At 46.6% G+C, this 22,513-nt stretch overlaps 1 protein-coding gene across 1 annotated transcript in view; it reads right to left on the reverse strand.

Annotated features, from left to right (window-relative positions):
• The window catches only part of XYLT1 (xylosyltransferase 1), a gene marked incomplete at its 5' end in the record, with an annotated part of 316,786 nt that overhangs the window by 32,605 nt on the left and 261,668 nt on the right, over window positions 1–22,513 (reverse strand). Inside the window, one exon of the mRNA XM_012805673.2 lies at window positions 13,112–13,192. Coding sequence (XP_012661127.1) covers window positions 13,112–13,192 — 81 coding nt within the window. The remainder of the gene's footprint in view (window positions 1–13,111; window positions 13,193–22,513) is intronic.

Genomic DNA, 22,513 nt, shown 5'->3' on the forward strand with positions numbered 1-22,513 from the left:
TGAACATTCCCACCACCATCATCATCACCACTAACATCACCACCCCCACCACCATTATCATGACCATGGCCATCATCCTCCTCCTCATGGTCACCATCACACTGAACATTATCACTTCAAGGGCTTCATCTCAATATCTATTTTAACTCTCATGGAAACCCCAGGGATAGCACTTTCCTTAGACCACTTTTATACACATGCAAACTCAATAGCTTACCATGATACATTTGTATGTTTTTTTTGATTACTGTCCATGTCCTTGAGTAGACTGTAAGCTCCAAGAGAGCTAGAGTTGTTCTTGTTTTTGCTCATCACTATGTACTTGGCATACAGTCTGCTTAATAACTATTCATAGAATGAATGGATGAATAAGCAATGAGTGGCCAGCCCCTTCCACACTTCTGGCTTTGTGGAACAGCATAAATCATAGGCTCTACCTCCTGGGAACTCACAGTCTAAATGAAGAAATGCCATATAGGTACTTGTAAGCACAGCTTAGATGAATTTCAAGGAACTTCCAAAAAAATGTGGCATAGAGTAAGGTTGAAAAGTCTAGATGCTGTGGAGATGGAGGAGGCAGGGCCTGAGCTAGGCTGTGGAGGCTGCACAGGGAAGAGGAAATGAACCCTTCTAGATGCAGAGGACAGCCTGCGTCCGACACCCTGACCCAAGGTGTGGGTTGGGGGTGCAGAATGATGTGGCTTACGCAGGAGACTGCTTTGGGCTGGTGACACAATTATGGTGGTCATATGTTTTTAATTGAGGCAAAATCCACAGACCATAAAATTTAGTGGCATTAATTCATTTGCAGTGCTGTACAGCTGTCAGCTGCACCTAGTTTCAAAATATTATCAGCCCCGAAGGAGACCCCGTACCCATTCGGTAGTCACCCCTGAGTCTCTCCTTCCCTCCAGCCCCCGGCAGCCAATAATCTGTCTTGTTTCTATGGAAAATACCTGTTCTAGGTATTTCATATAAACAGAAGCAACACATGGCCTGTGTCTGCTTCTTCTGCTTGTTTTCCTTTTTCATCGACTCTGCAGCACGTATAGGAGCTTCACTCCTCGGTTTGGTCTGCTCGGCATTGTTCCCTGATTTTTCTGGGAAGCATGTTTTGTTTTTATTTAGACAGCCGCTCATCCTCAACTCTCAGTTCATGTGGGTTTGTACCTTACCCCTAGAACCAGGGGTAGAAACATAACCTGGCCTGGGTCAACTGGAATGTTCCATCTGCTTAGCTACCATAATAAGTTCAGAGATGGGCCAGCAACTCAAGCTGAGTCTGAAACTAGCACTTAGATTTTTGCCAGAACTACCAGGCGGGAGGGCTTTTCTATGGGATTTCTGGCTAGATGTAAGCCTAGAGCTGCTGGCAGCCATCTTGTCACCACGAGTCCAGAGGCTGTCTGATAACAAAGGCATCACAGAAATAAGAGAGGAGAGACAGAAAGATATACAGCCCCAGTCTTGGTGAGTCTGCTTGAGATCCTGGATCTTGCTGTGCCTGATCCCCACCCCACCCCCCAGGCTTGTCAGTTACATGCATTTTCCCAATGGGATCTGTCACTTGCATTTGAAAAAATCCTGACTAGGAAATGTCTGAATGATTCTGACTTCACGACTATGACAGTTGGGATGTTCTTAGGCTCCAGATGGGGCAGGTAGCCCAAACTGTGTGGCACATAAAAGCCACCTCTTCCTCTAGGCCAGTCTGCTCAGAGTTCTAGAGTTCTTTGCATTTCCTTGGCAGACTTTATCCCTTTCTCCTCAGATTGGAGTTGCCTGTCTCTGCCCAGGTAGACCCATTTGGGCTTTCTTCTTTCTGCCTCCCTTACAGATCGCAGGCAGGACAGGTTGGTCAGAAAAAGTCTACTGAGATGACAATGGTGCACCAGTAGGAGAGGATCCCATCCTGCCAGTCATGCTGAATTCCAGAAGGAACTCCTTCCCTCTGGGCCCCCCACCAGCCCCCTGACAACCATTCAAGGGAACTGCGTGAAACCTCATTAACAAATCCACATTTCCGAGGCTTTCACCTGCCTGTAGATACTGGCTACCACTGAGGACAACGGTGCACAAAAGCGAAGTCTCCACAATGATCACAATGTGAAGAAATGGTGATGCTGCTGCTGCTGGCAGTGAACGGACTGCATTTGGCTAGCAGTGCTTGTCATCTACGGGGCAGTGTGGCTTTAGCTGTCACTAGCTGGGGGACTTTGAAAAGTGAAGAGTCCTTCCTGAATCTCAGTTCCCCCCTTAGCAAAAGGACAAAGTTAGGTGACGTCTGGATTATACAGTTAATTCCCTACAGAGGTCAGACCATGGAAGTGTGTGAAATGGACTGAGCAGAAGACAGCAGGAGTGTGGTGAAATGAACAGAGAAGGAGAGAAGGCAGGTTCTCAGAGGCATTTAAATTCCTTCAAGTATTTCTGGCTCAATAAAACATACCTCTGGGCTGAATCCAGTCCGTAGGCCACCAGTCCTAATAACTCTGGCTTAGGTAACTCCCCGGCTTATTTCTCACTGTGACATTCTATAAGTCACTCTGTTCTACCCAGGAAGAGGATATGAGCAGGCGTCATGTTATATATGGACACATGGGAGCCCAGAGAAGGTTGACAACTTTTCCAAGGACGCCCAGAGAACTCACACAAGGAACGAACCCACTAAAAGACCCAGGTGTCCGGGGCTGCTCTTCTTGTTCTTAACACATCTTTCCACATGCGACATTCAAGCTTATTAGCAAAACTGTGTTTTTGCTGGAGACAGACTTGGTGAAGATTTTTCATTATATTCATAGTATCACCCTATTAAAGTGTAGCTAGCTCAGCTTCTAACCCCATTAAAGGGAGTCCCCAAGTTTAGGAAAACACAAGTCTACCTTGACTGTGGCTAGTGCCAATTACGCAGTAAGGCCCAGTCAGTGCACTTAGCCATGCTTGAAATTTTAGATAATTTGCATTCAAACTTACATAGTAATGAGAGAAAGAGAGAGAGTGAGAGAGATAAAGAAATATACAGGTAAGAAGACTAGCAATTTTTTTTTCTCTACAGACCAGCTTTTTAATTTCATGTTCCATTATATGGGATAATAGTATCATCTTGCAATTTTAATGTGATGTCCTAGACCATAATATCCAAATACAATATTTATGCAGTCATCTCCAAAATGAAATATTCATAGGGTCGGGAGATTGGTTGCTGTATTTACTGAATTAAAAAACAGATAAACTGCAAAGACATGCTTTGGTTAATTGTGAGTAAAGACAGACAACCAATTCCGCAGGTCTCAGAAGTTTCTGGGGTCACAGAGGCTGCCAGGGACTTACTTTTAAAGTGGGAGAAGGTGGCAGGGGCCCAGGATCTGGGGATGTACCAGGGAAAGGCATCAACTGTTCGGGCAGGGATTTGCTTGTTTTCCTGCCCTGTGCATTCACAACTTGAGAAGGTCAAGCTGGAATGCAAGGTAAGACACGGAATTTAACTTTCTCCTACAAAGGGAGCATGTCTCTTTTACCTGAGGGATGTGACACACCCAGACTTGCAGCAAGGGGCCCTTTACACAGAAGGCGACTGACGATGCTCTCTGCCTCTAAGTTTAATTTCCCATTGACTAGGTTACCTGGGGCAACGGGGTGCACAGGTGGCACCATCGCAGAACAGACACCCTGCATGTCTAGGTACCACTCCTGCCTCAGTGGGCCTAACCCCCTCTGAGTGCCAGCCTCCTCATCTATCAGTGGAGCCCCATAACACCTGTCCTGACAACCTCCTGAATCAGCTGCGAAGTGTGATGGATGATGCTTCTCAAAGGGCCTTGCAAAGTGTTTAGTAAGCACTGTCCACCCAAGCAACGAACAGACCCGACCATCAATCCCTTCTCACACAGTGATGAGGCTCCTCCCTCATCCTTGGCATCACCAATCTTTGTTCATGCTTTATCTCCATGGCACTTTTCACTTTCTAATGTAATATACATCGTATTTATTTAGTCTTGGGTCTATTTTTCTACTCACTAGATGTAAGCTGCAAAGTGGCAGAGGCTTTTAAAACAGTGCCCAGCATACAGCTGGTGCTCAATATGTATCAACTAAGTGAATAAAAGGAAGGGTAACAGTCACACTTGATAAGCAATCAGGAAGTTATGACTTTAGCTAACCTAAGTATCAGATTCTTCTGATACTTAGAAGTTAGAAGTATCAGATTCTTCTAACATAGAATTTGGCAGACGATGGGAACTGAATCTCAGAAGGTTAAGTAATTTCTCCAAAGTCACACAGCAAGAAGTCTTAGACTTGAATCTAGATCTGCAGAATTGAACACAAGCTCTTAATAATTCTGCCATTCTTATGCTGTCGGATTCACCAGAGTCTTTCCAAAATGATATAAATGAAAATATGAGAATTTCTACTGCATCCAAAAGAGGATGCCCAGAAATGAGACAGAGCCCAGAGAAAAGAGCTCATTGTTGGTTTCGGAAGTTGCTTTCTTCCAGACCTCCGGAGGACGTCTGTCTTCAGAACGGGCTACCTGAGGTCAAATATGGACTCATTTATATTCAGTTTAACTTCCTCCCTTCTGGGAAATGGGCAGCTGACCTTCCCCAGATCTTTCTCTACTGGCACAATATAGGACAAAGGCATAGCTGAACATGATTTCATTAGAAATTCCCAAGGACAAAATCTACTCAGCTGAGCATCAGAGTAAATGAGAAGAGAAGGGGAGAAGAGGTCAGTTAAGAAAGTACCTGTGGCCCTTGAAAATGATGCCAGAAAAGGCAGACTAGGAAAAAGTTTCTCAAGTTAGTAAATTCCCTGGCTAAATCTTGGCATAGTCATCAAGTGTGGAATTACTCCAGGACCGTCTTGTCCTGTAGTGATTTCTAGAAGGAAGAACTCCACTTCTTTGGTTAGGATGTTTGAGCAAGAAGGAATTTTAGCAACATGCGAATATAAATAATTCTACAAGTTAAAAAGCAACAAGGAAGATTCAGAGAACATGAATGTTGCACCAAAGTCACAGAACCTAGAAAAAAAATTCCCTTTCTTCTACCGTTCTGTCTAGTGATCCGTCACTGCGTCCAGATTAGTCCTTCGGCATAAGTATAACGTGAGCATTTGAGGTAAAAAATGAAGACATGATAATGCGTAAAACCCTACAATGTATAAAGTCAGCCAGCCTCATGGACGAACCCACATGTTACAACTGCAGAATGCAGGGGACTGATTTGGAGCCTTGGAGCTGGACTACTGGGTCCAAATCCCGTGTCTACTACTAACTCTGGGCAACCTTAATCATGTGGTGTTTCAGCTCCTCCTGCGGAAAATGGTGACTAAGAGTACCTGCCTCGCAGAGCTGATGGAAAGGTTTGAATGAGATTGCACGTAGAGAATGAGGACAGTGCTCTGCACATAGTAGGGCCCCATAAATCTTTATCAAGTTCACTCTTCTCCTTCATCAAGATGGAAGTTTTGGATTTCTATCCCTCTCCTTCTGTCTTCTGGAACTTGGCAGACAAGGTATGAAGGGCGCCTCTGCAGCTAAGGAGAAACTCCCAGGTCTTAAAAAGTGAGGACTCTAAGAGTAGAATGTGAACGTTTTAAAGTAATAACTGAGAAAATGACATGAAGGCTGTGTTGACCAGTTTGATGGAAGTATTTCAGATTGCATGTGAAAACCCCACACTGTACCCCAGAAGTGCATTAATGTACATAGTTACCATTCAATAATAAAAAAAAAAAGAAAGAAAGAAAAAAAAAAGTGAGGACATTTCAGCACCCCGGGCAGAAACCCAAAGCCCCCACAGGAGCCCCATCTCCTGCTATCATTTTAGCCGGGCTGCGCAGGAGTCAATCGTTATGCCTCTACTGTGTAGCAGTAGCTGAGAGATCAAGAGGACTGGGGACATCAGTCATTCTGCAGCTCTGGACAACACCTCTGATGTTCCAGGCTCCGGTCTGTGTGCTGAGAACATGGCAGGAAATAAGATGGACATCATTCCTGCCCCCTCTCTCTTCTAGGGGGAGACAAGAAACATAAATTGTATCAGTATCATTTTTTTTGAGCACATACTACATTCTAGGCCCTGTTCTACACACGAAATCTGTGTTCCCTTCTTTAGTTTTCCCTACAAACCCCACGAAGGCTCATGTTACTAGCAGGAAGGGGTAGAGATACGGAGAGGTTAAATACCTTCCCAAGACCACACAACTGGTTAGTGGTGAGGGTGGGAGTCGAGCCTTAGCGGGCACTGTATTCCACCCTCTAGCCATGAAGCTCTGATAAATAAGTAAGCAGACATAAAGAAATACAAAGTACAAGCAGATAACTACAGACTAGGAGGAATGCTGTGGAGGAAAAAATCTGGGTGCGAATGGCAGAAAATAAAGAGACGGGGACTTGATCAGCGGCGACTGCTGGGGAAGGCTTCGTGGAGGAGGTGGGTGGCATGCAAGCTGGGGAAGAAGGATGAGTGGGAATTAATCTCCTAATGAGTTGTGGGAAGAGCTTTGTGAGTGACAGAAATCACCTGTGCAAGGGCCCACATAGCAGAAACAAGGGGCCTCCTGGAAGTGCTCAGCTTTACTATTGCGGTTCAGGGCAACAGACACTGATTTGATCGGTGGCGGGTACACGTCCTCCATAAGGATATGTGTGTGGCCTGATGTGGAAGGGAATGGCCACATGATCATGCTTAGGGAGTCCGTACAGTGCAGTGGGGTCAAGATCCCAGCCTCTGGAGCAACCCTGTCTGGGTTCAAGTCTGTGCCCCCAGTTACAAGCTCTGTGTTATTTAATCTCTCGCCTCAGTGTTCCTATATGGAAAATGGGCACAGTGATGATTGTACTTACATCATGGGACCTTTGTGAGAACTGGAAGAGTTAATATTTGCAAGGCATTTAAGACAATCTGTGACACATGGTAAATCTTCCACGTGTACCTATCATTACTGTCCTGCATGGAGAAAACGGATGTGGGTCTGACACTCCAGGAGGGAGGGAAAAGAAGCCCAGTGGAAAGTTAGATTTGGGACCCTGACTGCGGGGCCTGGAGCCCTCGGGCTCAGTGGCCCGTGTTTTTCACAGAGCTTGGGATCGCAAATCAGCTCGTACCTCCAAGTTATCCAAAGGTCTGCTGGGGGCTAATTGGTTTTCCACATTTCATGTATTTTTAAAAATACTGTTTACCGCCTTTTGTTCCGATTATAAAAGAAGGCTTGGAACACAACAAACACGCAAAGAGAAAACTAAAAATCACATTCTACCTTTCCGAGATGACACTGTGAACATACTTCCCCGTTAGTCTTTTGTCTAACTTCTCTGTGTATTGTTCTAAAGGAAGTTCTGTTCCACGGATGACCTGAAAACACACCTAGAGGCCACGAGAGGAAGTGCCGTGCAGTTCTGTGTGGGTGTCTGCACAATGTTGAACTGTATTTTGATGCGGCTGCCATAATTGGATTAAATACAGTAAACACGCAAACGGTGATAAATGCATGGGTTAGATTTAAGGCAAGCAAGAGGGAAATGCAATCTGCTTTTCCTATTGGAGATGAGATATTAATTATCTCCTCACATCAATCGTGGTGCTGCATGTCAGCCAGGAAAAGAGCTCTTCTCTCGATAAGCAAGTTGGCACCAAAGTGCTCCTGAAAGCAGATTGGCCTGGGGGAGGTTCCTGGCCAGGCTCTTGACAGATTTGCCAACTTTGGGTTAAACATTTGCTTGTTTATACATCAAGGAAAGTTTGGACCTGAAGATTAGTTCAGTGTCAAAGAAGGACACTGAACATGTCTGGCGGGACTGCTCAGATGCCATCCTTGCTACGACAGGGCAGTGCTGCCTGTGGCAGGCAGGGTCCAGACCTAAGAGGAGAAAGGAACTTCTTCATGCCACTTCTGACTTGGGGCTAAAACTCTTCCCAGCTTCCTACCTGCCTGACCTTCTTACACTGGAAATGCTAGTTGCTTCTCTAAGAGTTGCTGCAAATGTTTGTAAAATGTTAACGACTGGTATGTCACATCTTCAAGATTCGTCTCATTTCTTCTCCGTCCTCATCACCAGCCTTACCACTACCACCACCATCAACTTGACACGCACAACTAACTGTTCCGAGAGATTATCCATATATTAACTTACTTAATGCTTGCAACACCTCTACAAGGTTGGTATTCTTATCATCACTCACATTTTACAGACGAGAAAACTGATACACAGGTAATTGATGGAAGTTACCCCAGGTCACACACACTCAGGGAGTGTCAGAGCTGGCACTGTGCTATGCTGTGTGCTTTACGGAGCATCTGTCTCTGCGCTCCCTTAATATTTTTCTCTAAGTCACCTTTAAGCAGCTTCTTCTGTTTTCTAACGTAACCTGAATCTAAGCATAACATCCATTAAGTCATGGGTTAGATGGGTCAATAATGTATACATGTCTGTTGATACACATAAGACCGATACCTAACTTTCATAGTCTGCTTACCAATGAAGGCTCTGAGGAGCCTTACACATCACTGGTGGATCACGAACACACTTTGGGAAATGCTGACTCTCGGAGGAAGGGGAGGGACCTGTACCCCACCCATGTAAAATATAATTCTATTTAAAGTGAACAGCTTCTTGCTGTATATCCCAAGCACTTAAAACTTTATATCCCAAGAACTTAGAACTATACGTCCTCCCACAGGCAGTCACTAATCATGGGGTGAGAAAAGACACAGGCGTTCAAGTCAGAAGGAACCAGGGTCCAGTCCCAGCTCTGCGGTTCACTCGCTGTGAGGCTCTGAGTAACTTAAAACCTCTGAGTGTCTCCAAACCTCAGGTGTTCTCATTTCCAACATTGGGTAACACCCGAAAAATGAGGCTGGAATGAGAAAGGCACAGGTTGGTGTCTGCCTGTGGTCAGTGGGGAGAGTCAATTTCCCCAATCCCACCATCCTTATCTGGATTTTATGAAGACGGGGGTGGGGGTGGGGTGAGGACACGGCCAAAGGTATTTGCTGAAACCCCATGGCTGTGACACGGTAGAGCTGGCATTTCGACCCAGGTGGCTGGACTGGAGCATCTTTGCTTCTGCACTACACAGTACCACATCCCAGGACTAACTCTTGGGGCCCTGGGGACCTTAACCGAGGTAGAGGGCAGGAGACATCCCACAGGAACCTCAATTCCAGATGAGACAGTGGAGTCTGCCTTTCCGGCTCCCTTCTGGGGACCTGTCCTTATACACTGAGACCTGAGCAGACTGCAGAGACCTGAAAAACCTCTCTGATGCTCCCTGAGTGGAGGATGTTTCCAAAGACTGATTTATTCAGGTTGAGACTAAACGTTAGGGCCCCTGCTTCTGTGAGCCCTGCTGCGGCTGTCTGGGAAAATGATGATTGCGCTGCATGTCTTTCAATACATTTAGTTACTTTATTTTTGGAGGAAGGCAAGGAGAAACGGTGGAAGCAACTCTCCCCTTCATTTAATTACAGGAACAGTCAGGACCAATTTGGCAGCTATTAAAATACTAGTCTGCCTTTATGCTGCCTCTTCGCAGTGGGGGCTGGAAGTTCAAATTGGCTGCTAAAGGCTACAGATGAAGACAGAAGGTCAACATTGCTATTAGGAATCAGGTAGAATTGAAAACTGAGGCCCCCTGGGGCCTATTTTGTGTCTCCCTGATTGCTTTGTCCCCCCTCAACTCTGTCTTTTAGGATCTCTGACTCTGTCACCTCCTTTTGGGCAAAGGCTGGTCCAGAAGCTTGGAGGAGCAGAACAGGAAGGGCCTTTGCAGACCATTTTGTTCAACTGCTGTGCTTTCAAAGGGGGAGATGTGAAGAACAGAGAAGCAGAGTGGCTGCCTCAAAATTGCCCAGCATGTAAGAGGAAAGCAGGACTGGAACGCAGAGAGGCTTTATCACGCAGGAACGATGAGCTAGCTTGGAGTCTGTGGACAACTTCCTGGGGCTTAAGTCCTCATCCTGCCCTATTGCTGTGAGCTTAATTCAGCAAGTTACTCCATCTCTCTGGGTCTCAGTCTTTTTATCTGTCAATGAGGCTAATACACTGTCAGTTGTCACCACCTGGAGCCAGGAAATTAAGTCAACACACGGGAAAATAGACGTAGTACAGAGTCTGGGCAGGATGGTATCATTTGAACTGCCTGATTCAGCCATACCTGAAGTCGATACCAAGATTTTAGTTACCTGATATAATAATAATCTTTATCCTTAAGAAAATTTGAGCTGAGTTTCTGTCATTTACCACCAAAGAGTTCTTTCTAATACACCACCAGGGAGGCCAGCTGAGCCACGCCATGCACAGCTCTGTGCCCTGGAGAGAGACTATGGATGAGGGGCTGTAGGTAGGGTCGTTCCTGGAGCAGATGAGGCCACAGCTACCAAGGAGATGAGAGTGGCAGATGATGGCACGTTAGCTCATTTTCTTCTAAATTAATACTAAATTGCTGCCCTTCATGTAAATAAGAGAGACCCAGCTGGGGACTCATGCATGAATGTTACAACTTAGGACCTATTCTGTTCAGAGACCTTTGGGTTTTAGGGTTTTGGGGCCTCCATACCATCTATTTCTTTTTCCTATCAGCAGCATTTTAGTTCTTTGCTAATCACAGCAGTGACATCACCCTCATCATAAGCATCTCCTATACCAAATGCTTTCTATGTAGCATTTCATTTAATCTTCCCAATGACCCTGTGAGTGCAACTCTATTATTTCCATTATACAGGGCAGGGGATTGGCTCAGAGAGGTGGAGTCACCTGTTCAACACAGAACATAGTAGATCAGAATTCCAACCCAGGAGGTGTAACCTCAAACCCCCTGCTTTTAACCTGTGTTATATGCGGTTCCTGGCTCAGTGCTTACCCAGGTAATAAATACTGACTAGGCTGGAATAAGAACACTAGGGTGGATGTCATTCAGACACAAACTGATAAGCTTAGAATGGACTCCGTCCTCATGATGCAACTTTGTTTGCACAAATCATGTAATAGAGGCTACCTGGAGAAGAATAACAGTTTCTATTCTCTACCAAAGGGTAGGGAAGCCCAATATCTAGGCTACTTCTGCTAACTAACCACTCCCATGAAATCAGGCCTGGCCCCATCTATTTCTGTGGCTATGGGGCCAGAAAGGCCTGGGTTCAAATTCTAGCATTTAATCAGCTATGTGACCTCTAAAAAAATCAAGTAGGCTCCCCAAACCACCTTTTCATCTTTTGACAAACGAGAATGATAATTTTTTTTTTTGGCAGTTTTTGGCCGGGGCTGGGTTTGAACCTGCTACCTCAAGCATATGGGGCCAGTGCCCTACTCCTTTGAGCCATAGGCACTGCCCCGAGGATGATAATTTTTATTACTGTATTAAGTAGTTATGAGAATAAAACTGGATCCCATATGAGAAGGGGCCGGTAGGTGATGGGAACATAGTAGGAAAACAACACAAAGTGCCTTTAATTTTTCTTGTTTATCCAGCCAGGACTCTCTATCCTTTGTGGCCCGATCATGTAATACTAATCCGTGCTGATTTAAAGAGCATCTTCAAGTCCTTGGGCTCTTTTTTAAATGTAAAGGAGGCAGGCTGTGAGAAGGGCAGAAACAATCTATAAACAATCAGCTGAATAAAATCAAAGTTACAATTTAGGAAAATGATCTGACACAAGGATGCCGGGGTTACTTCTTGGGAGCTCAGGAAGTGGAACTCACTCCTTGCTTTTCTGCCTCTCCTACAATGGATAACTGGGTCAGCTGAGTTGCACAGCCAACCAGCCAAGACGCCACCTCCACCCGAAATGGGGAAGAACCTCCAAAGCAGAGACTGCAAACTGAGATGCTGCAGGTGGCCGGTCAGGAAGGGGAAGAATTGAGGGCCACAGCCACCTAAGATCCAGGAAATAACTGCCATAAAAATGTTGAGGGATGGCAGCTGGGCGCAGTGGCTCCAGCCTATAATCCTAGCACTCTGGGAGGCTCAGGTGGGAGGATCACTTGAGCTCAGGAGTTTGAGACCAGCCTGAGTGAGAATGAGACCCTGTCCAATAGAAAAACTATCTGGGTGTTGTGGTGGGCACTGGTAGTCTCAGCTACTTGGGAGGTTAAGGCAGGAGGATGGGTTTAGCCCAATAGTTTGAGGTTGCTGTGAGCTATGATGCCACAGCACCAGGTTACCAAAAAGAGACTCTGTCTCAAAAAAACCAATTCAGGCACAGAGTTAACAGACCTTCAGATTTTTCAAGATTACCTAGAAATCTGGATTTTTCATCGGATATGTCGCTGTTTTTAAATCGGACTATTAATTTTCACATGAAGCATTTGGATTAAAACAGAATAAAACACCATGAGGGCCAAAGCACACTGACAAACTAACATTAGCCCATGCGCTGGCAGGTTATGCCCTGCGTTTGCAGCCGGAAAACATCCCAGGGCGTCACAGTCATCCTAGGCTGGTTCTTAATGACGTTGCACGTTGGGATGGTGTTGCCTACAGGGGGCGCTCCAGACTGTGCGCCTTCTAGCTGATCTCTGGCCACAGAGAGTTAGGTTCAGTTCAACACTGGACTGCAGAGATGCTGTTTTTTGATACTGCTCATTTTAAATGAGAGAGCTATAATAGATACGGGCTGTGGAAGAGACACAGGCCTCTGACTGACAACCCCTAGGTTCAACTCCAGGAGACTCTTTTCCACTAAAGTCCATGCATGTAAGGACTTTGTCTTGTTCACCACTAGGACAGTGCCTGGGGTAAGCTCAGCACTTGGCAAATATTTGTAGAATGGCTGACTGAATGCATGATCTAGGCACATGACTTAAAACTGTGGACCTCAACTTTCCCACCTATAAGTGGGAATTCACAGTGGCTGCCCTCCTCTAAGGGCTGCAGCACTGTGAGAAACATTTACAATTATCTTTCTCCTTAGCTGACGGGACGGACTATTTCAGATTCTACACGGAAGTGACCGACACTGGCAACGTGTTCTTGCGTTATGCCTTTCTCCCGTTTTCAAGTTCTTTCTGGTTTCGCACCAAACAAACCTAGAAAAAAGGCCCCCCAAATTATCCCTTTGATTTTCATTTCCATTTTGCACGGGGGAAAGGGCGATGTTGTGCTACCTTGCATTGTCCCGGCCGTGTGACTTCAAGAAATTCATATCTCGGTATCGGGAGAGAAATGCCACCAGCTGGTCATTTGTCCTGTGGAAACAAACCGAGAAAAAAGTCAGAGGTCTTCCAGAGACCATGGAGCGCTTTGGGTCTTGGTTTCTTTCTTTGTCACAGAAAGCAGGTTTCATTCTTTGTACTGTTCTGCTTGAATTGCCTTCCCTGACCACTGGCACATGAGCAGTTAAGGCATCCTCTTTGTGTGTCACCATCCCTCTATCTACCATGGTGCATTAAAGTAGGCTGTCTGTGCATTCTCTTTTATCTACTTCATGACACTGGGAAATCTCTAAGGACAAACAAAGCATCTTACTTGTTTTAGAATCTCCAATGCCCAGCATTGGGCTTTGCAAACAGTAAGTCCTCAGTGTGCAGCTCAGTGCCAAATCCACAGCAACCACAGGGCCTTTGCACGTGCTGAGCCTGGGAAAGTTTTACCTTGTATCTTCCCTTTGCTGGCTTGCTCTTGTCACCCAGATCACCTTTCACATGTTACCTCTTCAAAGAGGACACTTCTGGCTACTTAACCTAAAGTAGCATCTGCCTCTTCCTCTCTCCTCACCTTTATCTTACAACCCTTGTTTATTTCACTATCTTCTCACCATCAAAAACCACCGAACTTGCTTACATCAGAACGTAAGCTCTCCGAGGACAGAACTTGGTCAGATCTGTTCATCCCTGGCACACAGTAGGAGTTACACTAATGTTGGTTGAATGAAGGAATGAATGGAAGACTCAAAGTGAATCGAGTCTGAACTGACTCCTTCAAATGGACTTGGAATGTTGATTGCATTGATGAATGGATAAAAGCCAAGTTCTTGATAACCACTGGGCTACTGACTGAGAGAGATTTAAAAAATATGAAGTGCAATACAAATGAATGACATCGTTCCCGGCATTGTTATCCCAAATTTATCGCCATCAATCTCGGCACTAGCAGTGTAGTCACAGCTAATCAGCTTGTGCATACAGCTGTGACAGTATTTTAAAAAGCAGTCACATGGGTCTCCATCTGCCAGAAACACAGTCGCCTCTTCCACTGAATAAACCCAAACAGGTAAATGGCACTGATGTGACAGCTCCTTTATCATGAGGTTTCTCTGCTCAGGAATCTTCACTTCGAAGGAAAGGGTTAAACATTGTTTCAGATGAGGAAAAACAGTTGAAGGCAGTGGAAAGGAAAAATATCTCTGGGAATATAAGGGAGGCTACACTTTTGAGGAGGAGGACAGTGCCTTAGAAAGCAATCCATGGGCTCTAAAAGCAGGAGAGTCTGGGGATAAATCCCAGCTCCATGACTAAGCCAGCTGTGTGTCCACAGGATAAGTCATCTAACTTCAGTGAACAGTGGTCTTCTCTGAACTCACCTGGGTTGAGAATGAAACATGCCCAGCATGTAGTGGGCCCACTGCACGTGCATGCTGAGTGGACAACTGTGTGGATTTAAAGGGCACACAGTAGGTGCACAATCAATGCACGATGCCCTGCACCTTCTGCCTCCCTACTATCTAGCCCTCTATGTCCCTTGGACTCTGCAGTCTCGCCTGCAAGCTCCTGCTCTCTTACGGATGATTCATGTTGACCAACTCATGCTTCCAGGGGAGGGGGCAATGGCAGTTACGAGATGCTGCAGCGAAAATGAGCACTGCTGATATCCCAGCTTATTACTGAAATAAACACCATTCAAAGCCAGCCCTGCTGGCGGTGGCAGGCACCAGAGAAACGCAGTGTGTCTGCAGTGAGGCTGATCACCGCACACACACACACACACACACACACACACAGAGCTCAGCCCTGCTGACGTGCACAGAGGTGAACCCCAGGGACATTCACTAAAGGCTAACCCCACATGTATGAGTGGTGGGGCATCTCCTGTGCGGATGGGTAGGGCCCACTGATGCCTCCACCAAGGTACCTGTAGCTATTGGGGAGGGAGCCTCTTTAAGGCTCTGGGAGAGGTGGAAACTGAATCAGCCTATGAAAAAAAATTAAAGCAATGTCTCTTTCCCAGCCATAAAGAGGCCCATTCCTTCTCCACGTCTTAGCAGCTCTTATTTACCAAGCCCCTCGCCACTCTCTGCGACAGTTCATTATTGTGTCCTGATGAATAAGGGACAAGTTAACCTCTGAATGGGTTTCTGGCAGTAGGAATAATAAACAGGGCCTCGCAGGCGGCCTTAGTGGGAGGACTGAAGGGGCCGGCCCGGGATCCTGGGCCCCCTCTCGAGAAGCCTGGGGCCTCCCAGGGTCAGCGGCTGCAGCTCCATTTGGCAACCCCAGAAAGCGCCTTTCAGGGCTGTGAGCTGGGGCCATTTTCACATTTGCCGCTTCACCGAGTCCCCATCTGACAGGGATGAATAGGCATTTAGCGAATTTACTTAGCGATGCTTCCACATGAAATCATCTCAAAAGATGACATCTTGGGGGGAGGAGGGGGCCGAGGTTTCTAGGTCCGGAGCTGGTGAGTAAAGCCTTCTTTCAAAGGCAAGCACTGCCTGTCTGCTTGGGCAGGGATCTTGCTGAATTGTACGGGGGTGGAGGGAGGGGACCCCTGCCTGGCCCCCTCTGAGGGTGGGGGTGGGGCCTGGGCCCCTCACTCTCCCTCAGAGTAAAATGCTTGTTTTGAATGCTAAAGCCCTTCTCCCGGCCCTTCTCCAAAGCGAGATGGAATGAATTCGGCTGGGGGCCAAGTTTTCCTATTGTTGCTTTCAGATGCCTGTCGATAATTGCCTACATAATATTTAGTTCTCTCCAGATAATTAACAGCTTGCGATCTGTTGACATTTTACCCCATTCCAGTTTTCCCCTCCCCCATCCCCCCATCACACACATTTCTCACTCTCCCTTTCCGAAGGGCTCATTTGCCAAATGGCTCTCACAGTTCATCACTGGTGCCTGCCTCTTCATCAATTTTCTTCCACCTTTTGCTGAAAATGATTAGGAATCATGTCTGTTAGTCTGTGCTGGCTCTTCTCTTTCCGGATGGTAACCAGGGGCCCACGCTGCAACTATTGAAGTCATTGGGAAATCTTTGCTAAAATATGCAAGGAACAAATGAATAAATAAACCTTGAAATAAATTTAATGGAAACCATTTGGGAATCCCAGTTGAAATGAATAAATAAATAAGCAATAATGTAAACCGTGCACCTTGCCCTGGGCCCTGGGGCAGACTGTTGCCACATTTTATTGCATTTGAGATTCTCAAAGATGCTATGAAATGTGGGTTTCATTCCCATTATACAGACAGGCACCTGAGACTCAGCAAATTTATCCATTTAGGAAAATGCAGAACATGGATTGGGTAAAGCTGGTTCCAAATGTCATAGCTTGTGTTCTCTGCTACTAGACCGCTTCTACAGCGAGTGAGCGAGTGAATGGATGAATAAATGAATTTACTCCAGCTAGAGAAGAAAAAATACAGATGCTCTAATGTCTCCCCCCACCCCTTGCCTGGTATGTGGACCGGGAAATCTCAGCCCTTACCTACTGAGTTAAAATCTGCCTTTGAGCAATGTCCCCAGGTGATACACGTGCCCTTTAAAGTTTAGGAAGCACTGCCTCCAAGTCAAGTACCAATATCTTTTCATCTTTATCCTCTCCCCATGGTTTCTCCCAGAAAGGCCAGATCATGGGCAAGTTCCTTTCATCTCAATAAACCTTAGGTGTTGAGAGCATTAAATAAAAAAAATTACACGTAAAACCTGGACTGTAGCACTTGGCATATAGTAAGCCCTTGATAAATGTCAGTTATTTAATAGTATTATTATTGCCATCTTGAGCATCAGAAGCTTAATACATGTTGAAAAACAGTATGAAGACCCAAGCTGATTTGAACTTGGGAGGCTGATTTGAACTTGGGAGGCTTTCTGCCCCCAAGATCTATGGAATGTTCTGCACAACAGGGTTTGAGAAATGTCCCATAGAAGGGGACTTGCCCAAGGGCCCTTGCCAGCCAATGTCAGAGTTGGGAACAGGCTCCCAGAGGGCCATGGACACCATTGTGTGCATCTAATATATATAATAGCTCTGGGCATGAAGGTACACGGAGCGGGCCAGGCATGGTGGCTCATGCCTGTAATCCTAGCAGTCTGGGAAGCTGAGGCAGGAGCTCAGAAGTTAGAGACCAGCCTGAGCAAGAGCAAGACCCCATCTGTACTAAAAATAGAAAAAAAAAAAACTAGCTGGGTGCTGTGGTGGGTACTTGTAGGCCCTGCTACTTGGGACACTGAGGGAAGAGGATTGATTGAGCCCAAGACATCGCGGTTGCTGTGAGCTATGGCACCATGGCACTCTACCCAGGGCAACGAAGTGAGACTCTATCTCGGGGTGGGCTGGAGTAGTATACAGAGGGAGCACAGCTCTCAGGCCAATGGGAGCCTAGGCTGTGTGGAGAAGGAACTCCAGGCACAGAGAGTCACAGAGTCATAACCAAGCGAGGCCTGTCTGGGGGTGTCATATGGTAAGGTGGGGGTCTGCTCAGCTTCCAGCAGGAAGGAGCACAGCACAGAACTGACTGCATTTCTCTGGGTCCCTGGTACCTACCCAGCACACTTGTGCCCCAGAACTCCTGCCCCACTGCAGGAGGATACTGAGAAGGACCCTGCCAGAGGTGCTCGCAGCCCAGTGGAGAGGCCAACAGGGCTAGAGCCAAAGTTATACCCGGGATTTTGTGAATGTCAGGATTCAGAATTTCAACCCCCCTGATGCTACCAGGCATGTGCAGATTCCAAGAGGTTCTGGATTTAGTCCTCCTGGACTGCAACAGACCAGATACTGTGGAGCAGAAATGTAAATCAGGGTTGGGTAATGGTGGGGCTGCAATGTGGGGCAAGCTGAGGATGGTGGGACTGCGGCACCTCCAGTCTGAGCTCAGAACAGACGAGGTTAGTGTTTCCCACCTTCCTCTACTGTGTCCACCATACGGATGTTTAGTTTAGATACCACACAGCTTCATCCTAAGCAAAAATACTCATGGTATTTGACGCCCTATTCTTTTGTCAATTTTTTTTTTTTTATTGTGGTAAAATACACGTAGCATAAAATTTACCATCTTAGTTCAGTGGTGACAAGTGCATTCACTTTGCTGTGCGGCCACTGACAGTGTCCATCCCGGGAACGCTTTTCAACTTGGAAACTGAAACTCTCCACCCACTAAACAATAAGTCTCCACTCCTTTTTTTCCGCTTTCTGTCTCTAGATTTTGACTACTCCGGGCACTCCGTGGAAGGGGGATCTATAATCTTTTTGTGACTGGTTTATTTAACAAGCACACTGTCCTCAAGGTTCATCCATGTTGTAGCACCTGTCAGAATTTCTTTCTTTTTTCAGGCTGAAAAATCATTCCATTCTGATGGAAAACTTTGACGGTGTTTTTTTTTCTTTTCTATTACACACAAAAAACAATAACGGCCACACGTCTGTACACCTCCTGAATCAACTGGGTCACCCGGAAACACAGAGGAGGGGCCCTGGTTTGCCCTGGACGGATGGCATTCTAGGATACAGGGCTTTTGGTTTTAAAATTGGACATTCCTGGGCAAACAAAGACAGGCACAACCGAGGGATGTGAAACCACAGGAGAAGCAACACACTTCAAGTTCATCCTTCTGTGAAAAGCTCAACTGCACAGAAAAACATCACAGTGGAAGGGTCGACTGTAACCTTTCCTTTATCTATGTGTATAGGACTTAATAAAAAATTATTATTATAAAAGCTCAGATCACAGCAAGATGAAGATTTAAATGCCAGCAAAAACAACATCTAACACTTGAGAGCCCACCATGTGGTGTCAGACACTATTCCAAGCACTTTTCATGTTTAACACACTCAATCCTACAGCAACTCTAGGAGGCAGATGTTATTATTACCTGTACATCCATTTTTTTATTACAAAAATGGGACTAGATCTAGAGATGGATTTTTATGTCATGATACATCCTACTCTTCTGACTAATCCGTGTACACAGGCAGACCCTAAAGGTGATGCAGAATTTAGTGGAATAGGCTCAGCCCACCCTGTGGACATCGGGGTTGTCTCCATTCCCCCCTCTTACAGATACCGCCCCAGTGAACATCCTTGCACACGTGTCTGTCCAGTTCTGTAGTATCAAATTCCTAGAAAGGAGCTGCTTACTTGAAGGGCATTTTCCAGTCTCACTTGGCTTTCAGAAAGTTAAAGCATGGTCGGGATTCACACCACAGCACAGAGGCCCGGCTGGACTGCCAGGGGTTGTGGGTGGGAGAGGGAAATTGCAAAGCTGCTGAGGCTGGGGCCCTCTGCAGAGGGTGGGATTCTTGCTCAGGCTGACCAGACCTAAGCAGGGGTTTTCTGGCTTCCCCATCTACCAACCATGGAGGGGACCCTGGAGCATGGAGGAGCTTCACGCAGAGGTGGAAATGACCTTCTGTCAAGCTGCAGGGTGGAAGTGGGGCAGAACTATCCCCACCCATGCCTGGCACCACTGTTGCAGCTGTTCTGTTTGACAAAGCACCAGGATGTTCCAAGTGGACAGTGCGGGCAGCACCTCGGACAGCAGTCAGGACCCAGGCTATAGCCACGGGAAGGGCAGGCACTGGGTCTGACTCTGCTCTGTTCCTCCAGGTGCTGACAGGCAGCAGGTGCTCCATACCGCCACGGAGGCCAAGTGGAGCAATGGCAGGCAGGGCTCCCTCTGCAGCTGCTGCGCCTGGCAGTGGCTGTCCCTTGGGAAGGGCCCAGTCTATGCTCGCGTGAAGGACAGCAGACACCTTGAAGCCCGGCAGTGCCATCATTCACTTCTGTGCCTCCGCCGTCCCATTCCCTCTGTTAGCAGGTGAACTGGGGGAGATTTGGAGCAACGAACCCCAGGGTCACAGTGCCTGTGAGAAAATGCTTTATAATAACAGAAGAATTTTCCTTTGTTACTTTCCAAGAGTCATCCTCCTTCAATCTGTTAAAAACCCTGTCAAGTAGGCACTCATTTATCCGTGAATGAACTAGGACCAGAAGAGCGTTAATCTCTTGTCCACGTCTCGGGAGCAGCGGGAATGGGGATGTGATCCCAGCACCCCAGGGCCGGAGCCGGAGTTCTCCATCCTGTCTTCCTCCTGGTGATTAAGCTTTAGGCATGTGGTCTGTTTCTTCAGGACTGGAGCCAGGAAACAAACAGGAAACCACAGCCACCTTCTGAGGCCTCCTGCTTCCTTTCAAAGGAACTGTTGTCAGGTGTAAGCTGCAAATTGGGAGCTGATGAGGCCACACCTCTGTGCAGGGCGTGTGCCTTTCTCCTGAGCTTTTCCAACATCTGAGCTGCAGCACAATCCTTCCTTCCACCGCTTCCCATCTTGTGGGTGGATTCAGACCCGTCTTTCCTCGTGGGCCGGGGATACTGGAGACACTGCCCCTCTCTGACTGTCTGGATGGTTCATGCATGGACGTTCCTCATGTCTTCCTGCCCACCAGAAAAACCAGGAAGTCCAGGATTGCAGAACAGTAAAGACAGAGTCAGTTCAGGAGTCTCCAAGAAGAGGCAAGAGCAAAAGAACTGGAAGGGAAATCCCTGGTTAGCAGGTAGTCAAAGCCCGCACACGGAGGGACTCACTTTCGTTAAGATACAGGGTGAAATGCATAGACAACACTAAATACCATATTTCTTCCTAGACTCCACAGACGTAAATCCAGCCACCACGGGTACCTGAAGACAGATGACCTGGACAAACTGCTGTCCCCATCTGCAAACTGCTTTCTCACCCATCCTGCGGGAAGCAGCCACAGGGTCTCTGCCAAGCATCTGACCATGCGTCTGCCCACGTCACCTCTTCTACTTAATACCTTCCGTGGCTCGCCACTGTCTGTAGGACGATGTCCTCACCCCTTAGCAAGGCACACAGGTTGTTCACCACCTGGCACTGCTTACGCAATTTTTGGAACTACCTGGCATTTTCTAGGTGCTCTTCTAAGACTTGGCAAGCAGCTGTTTGCAGTAATTTCTCTCTGATTCTCTTGAGCAAATTCCTCAAGCTTGCTGAGTCTTAGTTTCCTAGTCCATGAAATGGGCGTAACATGGGTCTCTGAGTTGCCTGCTTGTTATGGGCACTGATGGGCACTGATGGCCCAGAGCAGGTGCTTAGCACCCAGAGGCCGTGTCTGCTCTGCTGGGAAATATGATGTCCTCTCCTTCCACAGGTCAGGCCCTATGCTGAACACCTGCATCATAGGCAGATAAAATGGCTGTGGTCCCTCATCTCAAGTAGCACCCAGCCCCTTGGGGGAAGGAGATGAGCAGGTAGGTTCTTGTGATGCGGAGTGAGGCACCAGGTGAGCTAAAGTGCAGGAGATCATGCTGAAGACAGCAGGGGACGGTGCTTCCCTCTACAAAGGTAGGCAGCGCCTACAGAGCCACCTGGATAATAAAATCCCGTCAACTTTAACTGGATTTACCTTTTTGTTACTGACAAAAGTAACCCAGTATTAACACAGGCTCACTGCATTTGAAGGGACTGGCAAGCCATTTCTCAAAGCTTCAATGCTTTCACAGAACATTTGTAAGAAACACATTTTTCATTTTAAACATACATAAGCCATTCTAAGAGGCAGTTTATCTGACGTTCCATCAGTGAGAACTCTTAACATGTCAGCCCTGCCTACAGACGGCTGTAATGGGAAGGTAACTGACAAGAATCAGAACCCAGAGGCCATGTAGGATCCCAGAACGCCAACGGAATCATGAATGAACAGCTAAACTGCCATTCAGTGTAGGGGTGTGTGTGCGCGCACAAGCACATGCACGTGTGTGTGTGTGAAGTTGATTTAATTGTACTTTAATTCTCTGAAATCTGGTTGTCCTCATATGCCATGCAACATCTCAAATGTGCAGAACATTTGGTTAAACGGATTCTGCATTCCCATGTGACAATTGATTACAGCCAGTTATTTGATTTGGTCTTTAGGGAACCAAGGGACGTCTACTTTGGAGGACATTAAAAAATGAAACCTTAAATGTCAATGTGATTTAAGTGAAAAAAAAAGCTACTTTCAGAGAGATGTTTGCCGTAATTTCTCTGATTTTGAGCAAGTTCCTCAAGCTTGCTGAGCCTTAGTTTTCTAATCCTTCAGACGGGTGTGACAATGGTCTCTGAGCTGCTTGTGTGCTGTGAGTATGGCACATCAGTGCCTGGCCCCAAGCGGCGCTCAGCACCCAGAGGCCCTTGAAGAGATGTTCCCATATTCTTTGCTAGGATTATACAAGGCATGCCCACCCCTTGCTAATAACCCTCTAAGCTGTGACGTTTCAAATCTTACACACCTGTGTCTAGCACAAATATAAGTTATATATATTCAGGTCATATATATGAACATATATATGTTCAGCCT

This window comes from Otolemur garnettii, unplaced genomic scaffold (assembly GCF_000181295.1).
Source record: "Otolemur garnettii isolate 467f Iridium unplaced genomic scaffold, OtoGar3 scaffold00044, whole genome shotgun sequence".
NCBI classification, from domain to species: domain Eukaryota; kingdom Metazoa; phylum Chordata; class Mammalia; order Primates; family Galagidae; genus Otolemur; species Otolemur garnettii.